The 7,796-nt window shown below is 54.5% G+C and overlaps 1 protein-coding gene across 3 annotated transcripts; it reads right to left on the reverse strand.

Moving 5' to 3' along the window:
- Positions 1-532: 532 nt before the first annotated feature.
- Positions 533-6,267, reverse strand: LOC117077334 (melanoma-associated antigen 9). Of its 3 annotated transcripts, none has more exons than XM_033201005.1 (5): positions 6,185-6,251; positions 2,654-2,725; positions 2,419-2,505; positions 2,190-2,260; positions 533-2,114 (listed from the first exon to the last, which is right to left on the reverse strand). In XM_033201005.1, exon 5 carries the CDS (start codon positions 2,047-2,049, stop codon positions 1,105-1,107), a length of 945 nt encoding a protein of 314 aa, XP_033056896.1. In that variant the 5' UTR covers positions 2,050-2,114; positions 2,190-2,260; positions 2,419-2,505; positions 2,654-2,725; positions 6,185-6,251; the 3' UTR covers positions 533-1,104. The 3 variants fall into 3 exon arrangements, with proteins under 3 accessions (XP_033056896.1, XP_033056897.1, XP_033056898.1); XM_033201006.1 differs by lacking the exon at positions 6,185-6,251 and adding an exon at positions 3,264-3,336; XM_033201007.1 differs by lacking the exons at positions 2,419-2,505; positions 2,654-2,725 and having other exon boundaries at positions 6,185-6,267.
- Between the last annotated feature and the right edge of the window lie 1,529 nt (positions 6,268-7,796).

Here is a 7,796-nt window from a genome sequence, read left to right on the forward strand (position 1 = left end):
ACCCTCATCTTGCGGGAAACCCTTGCAGATGTTAGGTATCCATCACCTAGCCCCTGCACTGTGTTCAACCACACCGAGAGGAGAGCGCTGGACAATTTCCTTCTATTCCTGTCCCAGGTGGAGACTCTCCTCTGTTCATCCACTCTCCAAAAGGAACTGCTGAGCAGTTCTCCATTCCAGGCCTTTCTCTCATCCTCTGAGAATCTGGCTCTGGCACCATCCAGCTTCAATAGAATTACCTCCCCCAGAAGGAATTGCAGTTTCCCAAAGCCCGAAAGACCCTGGCTCAGGGCATATACACTCGACTGCTGTCACCTAGAGCCCCAAACCCTCACCCACGTTTTATTTTCCTCTAGTTCTTAGAGGACATGGCACCACCTTCATTTTAGGATTGTGGCTCCTAGACTTCACCACCCTATGGGGAAGCGGTGGGTCTGGCTTACCTAGCCTCTCTACTACTAACCCAGGGTGTTCCGAGTAACAGATGCTCAGTGCATGTTTGAAGAAAAAATGAGCCAGTGAACAGGAAAAATTATTCTTCCAATTTTTATTTCTCTCACATTCTCAAGGAAGCCAAGCAAATCCAGGTATACGTGTATATATTTTAATTTTACAGGGGAGAGAAAGCGGTATAAGGCAAGAATTAACTACATTTTCATTTCATTATGCGCTCTATTTTGCTGCTAAGTTCAAGTTTCTAAAAAAATTATTAATTCCTCTGCTATGTTATCTTGCCCCAATTCACAAAATAACAGGGATTTCCCCATGTGAATCAAAAGTAAGAATCTTACTCTTAAATAACATAAACAGCAATAAGTGTGACTACTGTCATTCATTAACCTCGATGGTGAAGTTCATTAAACTGACCATTAAAAGAACATTTGAACAATTCCAAAAGGGAGCAAAGATAAATCTCCAAATAACCGAACAGACAAGGAACCCAGAGAAAACATACAGTGTGTTCACTTCCACCCACTGCCACTGAGAACGCTGATTGCTCTCTTCAAACACAGAGTGAAGAATGGGCCTCATGTCGCATGGGGCAGGGCAGCTGCCGGATGGGGCCCTGACCCCACAAACATTGGCCCTGGCTGCAGCTGGTGCTCAGACCCCCTCTTGTTCCCCTCCGAAAGCCTCTTCATAAAGGGATGGGTAGCAAATGGGCTCTCTTGCATTGACCATGCCCAAATAATTTACGACCTTCTCATAGCTGGTTTCAGCATGGGCCTTTGAACCCCACAGGAACTCATAGTGCGCAGGATCACTGCCGGGCACCTGCCGGTACTCCAGGTAGTTTTCCTGCACCCAATCTTGGGTGAGCAGCTTCCTGGGCTCCCCATAGAAAATGTGCTCCATCCCAACATACACCCCCATCACACTCAACGCTTCCCAGATAACCTCTTCGGGGGCGCAGTTGTCTTTGGTTAAGATCACACCCAGGATAATGATCAAGAGGGCAGCCTTGGGCATGCTATGATCATTACCCAGCATGCTATCGCATGAGAGGCCAAGAGCAGTGACAAGGACGTAGGAGGGGCCGGCGGGGTCCACCTCCTTCACCTCAGTGCCAAAGATCAGCTGCATGAACTCGGAGGCTTTGCCGAAGATTACAGGAAAGTAGTGCTTGTAATTTTTGATGACACTCTCCAGCATTTCTGCCTTTGTGACCGGCTCCTTGACGCGATATTTGTGGAGCAGGAAACGAACCAACTCAGCCACCTTCAATTTCAGTACTTCTTGGAACATGAACTCCAGGTGAGCTAGGTCGACCGAGGTGCTTGGCCCTTCCTCTTCTTGACTGCTGAAGCTCTCATCGAATTGGCTCCATAAAGTGTAGTAGACGGAAGTGGAGGAGGAAGGGCCTCCCTGAGGACTCTGGGGAGGACTTGATGACCCAGCAGCGGACACCTCCTCCTCCTCATCAGAGGAGGAGGTAGCCTCCTGCTCCTCGCCTATGGGATCCTGTGCACCCATCAGGCCCAAGTCCTCTCTTTGGGCTTCAGGGTCTTCATCAGGCTTGCAGTGCGGACTCCTCTGCTCAAAAGACATGATGACTCTGGTCAGGGCAGCAGTCGGGAGCGTGGGCAGGAGCTGGGTGATGGAGACCCACAGGCCTGGGGAGAGAGGGAGTGTGTGAGAGACTTCAGCTGAGAACCAAACCTTGGAGGTTCTAACAAAGGCTGACTTACAGGTCTTCTTCAGTGCTGCTCTGGGGCCTCTTGGGGCTCCTGTCCTCCTGGTCAGCCTGTCCTCTGAGAACCTGAAGGAGGAAGTGAGAGGGTTACTCAGCGTGCCGCTGGCCTGCAGAGATCAAGGCTCTATGAGTGACAGTAGGATGGATGGGGTCAGGTGCTCTGGGTTCACGTGTGTGCTGGGGCAGGTGGGGCCCTTGGTGCACATTCAGGGCGAACACTTCACCTTCACTGCTGACACTGCCTTGGCCTCTTCTGCTCTGTGACCTGAGGACACTGTCTCAGACCAAGGCCTGCCTGCTTCCTGGAACTCCTGGAAGAGGAATCGAGGGGCCCTTAGGCAGCAGACTGCAGGCAGAGCCCCGGTCCCTCAGTGCCGTCAAGAGGGCGGGCTGGACACTCTTGAGTTCTACACACTTCTGGGGTGGATGGTCCCCTCTGCACTCATTCAGGGCCCTCACCTTTCTCCTGGCAGGGACTGGATTCCACTCCTCTATGTGCCTGGGAATCTCTCAGATCAAGAGCTCACATCCCTGATATGGAACAGAAGGACGTGTCCCAACCAACATCTGGACACACCTGCCCAGGGTTTCCCCGGAAGTACAGTAAGAGATGTCCAAATTCAATGGGGTTCATGTGTCTGGGATGAGGATACTGCCTGGTCCTCATCTTGATGCCTGCAGGGTCTGGAACCCTCCCTCTGTTGACCTGAGGCCCTATCTCCAGGAGACACCTGAAGAGGAAGTGAGGGGAGTCCGTCCACCCAGCGGCTTCCCTCAGCTGACAGAAGGGGCAGGGTGGGGCTAGGTCCTCTGTGTTTGGTGAGTGGGGTCCCCTCAGTCTGCACCTTGACTCCTGGCAGGGCCTGGGACCCTCCCTCTGCTGACGTGTGCAGCGCCCTCAGGCCAAGGCCAGCCCTCCCTGACACCAATGATCCCAGGACGGACGAGGGACCTCAGCAGACAGCCCTGCCCAGGTTCTCTGGGGTGACAGTAGGGACACGGCAAACTCTCTTGATTTGAGAGTTTCTCTGGCCTGGTGGTACCCTCAATCCTCCCTTAGGTTCCTCACCTGGACTGCTGGCCAATCCTGGGACCACTGTGTCTGTCGAAGAAAGGGGGTCCCTGTTTTGTCCACACACCCTCTGAGAACAAAGTCCTCACCTCCCTGAGATCCAGAAACAGAGGTGAGGAGGCCCCACATCTGTCACCCCTGCGTGGGGTGTCCAGGGCTGGCCCCACCAGTTGACCCTTTCGGGTATGAGGTGGGTGTTCCAAAGTCCTCCTGTGGGTGATTCATTTTTACTCCTGCTGGGGCTTAGATTTCCTCAACCCCCAAACCCTTGAGATGAGCAGACATCTCCCTTTACACCAACGCCTCATCCCCCTGAGGGTTCCTCAACTTCCTGCCGTGGTACAAGTGAGCTTGCCACTTAGCGCCATCCTTGATCAGGCTCCCCCCTCTCCCCCAGATCTAAGAACAGAGTTCACCTAGACTCTGTGGGGTGGCTTCTTTCTGGGCTGGGAGTACCTCCATTCCTCATGAAGGGGGTACACCTTGGGTCCTGCTGATCCTGGGAGTCCTCCTTCTGCTGACCAGGTGTGGATCCCTCTGTTGAATCTCTCAGTGCCCCTGGGATCAAGGTACTCACCTCCCTGAGACTTCTCACCCAAAATCACGTGGCAGAAATGAGAGCATGCCACATGTCATTCCTGCCTGGGGCCACCTGGGGCTGAGAATAGGTGACACCAGTGTCTGTGAGGTCCTTTGTTTTTTGGGAGCATGGAGGTACCTTCTTATCTTCGGTCCTCACCAAACTTCCTCCCCGTCACTCCTGGAAGACCTTGGATTCCACCCTGTGCTGACCAGGTGTGGCTCCCTCTGCTGAGCTGAGGACGCCCCTTGGACCAAGGCCCCCACCTCCCTGAGACCCGGGAGGCAGAAGTGAGGGGGCACCTCATGGTCACTCATGCATGAGATACCCGAGGCTGACCAAAGGAGCAGGTGTCAGGGGGCTTCGTCAATCTGGGTGTCCTCTAGGTATTCATATTTACTTGGGACAGAATCTGGCCCCTGCCATTTTGCTGAACCAGAGATGAGTCTTGCAGACCAAGGACAACTTCTCCCTTAGACTCTCTTTGAGATAGTGTGTTTTGGGGGTGGGGGATCACTTCCCTTCCTCACAGTCCTGCCTGGGGCCTCCCAAGACTGACGGCAGGGGCAGGTTTCCTAGGTCTGGGATGAGAGATCTGGTGAATCCTTCCTCAGGGCTCTGGGACTCCTCCTTCTGCTCACCTGAGGCCCCACTCCTCATAGCACAGCCCTGTCCCCACTGACACCCGATCTCAGAAGCCACAATGCACCACATGTGGCCACCGTGCCCGGGATAGCCCAGGCCACGATCCCCACTGAGCTGGACTCTGGGATCCCCTCTGTCCTCCATCTTGTTCCTTCCCTGGTCTCCTAGAGGGCTGGGCCCCACCCCTCTGTGGACCTGAGTCTCTATCTGTCGGATTCCCGAGGCTGAATGAGGAGGCGCCTCGGTCTCAGATGGGGGTGGGGTGGGCCCCTTGTCCTGGGGTGCTGCGTACCCTCAGGCCTCCCTTGTCTCCCAGCAGGACCTGGGCCCTCCCTCTGTTCTCCCGCGGCCATGCTAACGATACCAAGCCCCTTGCCTTGGTCAGCCCAGGATGCAGACATCAGGATCCGCTTGCCTGCCATGCCGGAACTTCCCAGGGTTGACTGCAGGGGCAGTGACTCCCTCTATGGGGCCTCAGCCCTCCCTCAGGGTCCTGACCCTGATGCCTGGCAGAGCCTGACCCCTGCCCTCTCCTAACCAGTCCTGCCATGGTCACACCAAGCTCTGACCCAGAGTCCCCTGGGCCTTAAGCGGTGGGGTGGCGAAGGGGGGTCCAGCCTGAGAAGTCCGCCCCCGGGTGGTCCAGGGCTGGCAGCAGAGGTGGTGCTGGATTATTTGGGACCCTCTATCTGGGGTGGGGGCGTCTTCAGTCCTCCCTCAGCGTCTCACCTCGCCTCCTCACAGAGCCTGGGCTCGCTTCCCTCTAGCGATCTTCAGCCACCACTCAGAACCAAGCCCTTGCTACTCTCTGACCCCCCAGTGCGCAAGTCAGAGGCCTTACGTCCGGGCACCTGGAGCTTCTCTGGGTTGACAGCAAGGGCCGAACCGGATTCTGCCGCGGGAAACCTGGGGGTGGGGGGTGTGGAGTGGGGGGGGTGAGGATGGAGGTGGGGAACCTGAGGCTGTAGGTCACGGTGGTGGCGGCGGGGTTAGGGGTGTGGAGGCCTTCGGCCCTCCCTCAGGGTTCTGACCTTGATTCCAGTCAGAGCCTAGGCCCAGCTTGATAAGCCCGACCCTGCGGGGTGATCCAGGGCTGGCGCAGGGGCGGCGCCGTATTATTTGGGGTCCTGTATCTGGGGTGGGGGGGTCTTGAGTCCTCCTTGAGGGTCTCGCCTTACCTCCTCACAGAGCCTGGGCCCGCTTCCCTCCGCGGATATCAACCCACCCCTCAGAGCGAGGCCCCCGCTACTCTCTGACCCCTGAAGTGCGAGTCACCGGTCTTACATCCCGGCACCTGGGGCTTCCCTGGATGGACAGCAGGGGCGGAACGAGATTCTGGCCCGGGGGAGTTGGGGGTGGGTTGGAGAGTGGGGTTGAGGATGGGGCTGGGGAACCTGGGGCCGTAGGTCATGGTGGGGTGGGGGGGTGCCCAGCCCTCCCTCAGGGTCCCGACCTTGATGCCCGGCAGAGCCTGGGCCCTGCCCTCTCCTAACCAGCCCTGCCCTGGTCACACCAAGCTCTCACTCCAGAGTGCCCAGCAGCTTGAGCGGCGGAGGGAGGGAGTCGGTCCAACCTCACAAGTCGGCCCCAGATCGCCCCCGGGTGGTCCAGGGCTGGGAGCAGGGACGGCACTTGGTTATTTGAGTCCTCTATCTGGGGTGGGGACGTCCTCAGTCATCCCTCAGCACCTCACCTTGCCTCCTCACAGAGCCTGGGCCCGCTTGCCTCCACCGGTATCAAGCCACCCCTCAGAAGGAGGCGTGTCCCTTCTCTCTGCCCCCCAGTGCGCGCGTCAGTGACGTCACATCCGGCCTCCAAGCCTGGGCCTTCCCTGGGTCCACAGTAGGGGCTGAACCGGGTTCTGGCGGAGTAGGGGTGGGGATGGGGATAGGGGCCCTCAGTCATCCCTTAGGGGGTCCTGACCTTGATGCCTGAGTCTGGATCCCCATCCTCTGCCGATTGGGTCTGCTCCTCTGGGACCAAGTCTCTGACCCCCAGTCACATGAGGTGGCAGTGAAGGGAGGGGTGTGGTCGGGGTGACAACATTGCCAGGGTCTTCCAGGGCTAACAGGAGGGGCTGAGCTGGATTCTGTGGCCCCTCTATGTGGGGGGGGGGGTGAACCTTCAGTCCCCACTCAGGAGGGTTCTCCTCCTGGCTCCTGCTCTTTGGTGAAGTGATGGGTGGGAGATGATCTGTTTATATCACCTTTGAGCATTTGCTCAGCTGCACGCGTTGCAGAAAATGGCTGCAGGTCCAAGGCTAGATGCTCCCTGGGGGGCTGCAGCACCTGTGATTGTAGGACCTCTGAGCGAAGATAGATGCACACCTTCCCATGGGGGCTCCTCCCCAGCCAGAGCTAGACTTTGCAAACCTTTTGTCCTAAAAGATTTATTTTTACAGGGAGGAGGCTGAGTAGCAGCAAGAGATTTGGAGAAGCCATGTGTTTTGAAGGTATCTGACATATCAGAGTCCAGATTAGTGATTTTCATATTTTAATCCTCATTCATATGGTAATACATTTTACATTGTATATGTACATTATATATGTTATATGTACATTTTGTTTATATACATACCTGTTTTAGACATCATATACATTTATGCTTATATGTATATATACATGCATATATATCTTTATATCATATATGTATAATTATTTGTACTTATATGTATATATCTTTAGATACATATGCATTTGTATTTGTAGACTTTATACTATATATATGCACACATATTTTATTAATATCTACTCATAGTATGTGGGTTTCACACATACTTACTATTCTATTCCTAGTTCATTCTTTATATTCCATTAAAATAGTAAGTTTTTGGAGGGCGGGTCTTCTACTAAGTTTGTTTCAGGTGGTTGTTAGCAGAACTCTGGAGCCATAGTGTCTCAATCAACTCAAATTTCCTGGTGTCCTGATATTACCCCAGGGCTACTGGCACCAGATTTTGTGGTGTTGCCTCAGGTTGTGCGATGATGTGGGGTGGAATGTTAAACACTTTCTCCTACCTATCCTGTAATCTGCCATCTACGCAGGGTACAGACCTCCTCGATTTCCCTGCTGCTCCCTGGACCCCAACACAGTACTAGTTGAGCACAGTCTTCAGTCATCCCCAGGGCTTTCTCTGTTTTGATGTTGATGTGTACACACACACACATGCACATATATATACATATATACACACACATATATATATATTTGTCTTTTCCCTTCTATATTTTTCTGGGGTTGATTTGGGGAGCAGAGCACAGCAACCTGAGCTTGGTTGTCACTTTGGCAATGACAGTTAAGGCACT

Source organism: Trachypithecus francoisi, unplaced genomic scaffold (assembly GCF_009764315.1).
Source record: "Trachypithecus francoisi isolate TF-2019V2 unplaced genomic scaffold, Tfra_2.0 Lachesis_group6, whole genome shotgun sequence".
Classification (NCBI taxonomy): Eukaryota; Metazoa; Chordata; class Mammalia; order Primates; family Cercopithecidae; genus Trachypithecus; species Trachypithecus francoisi.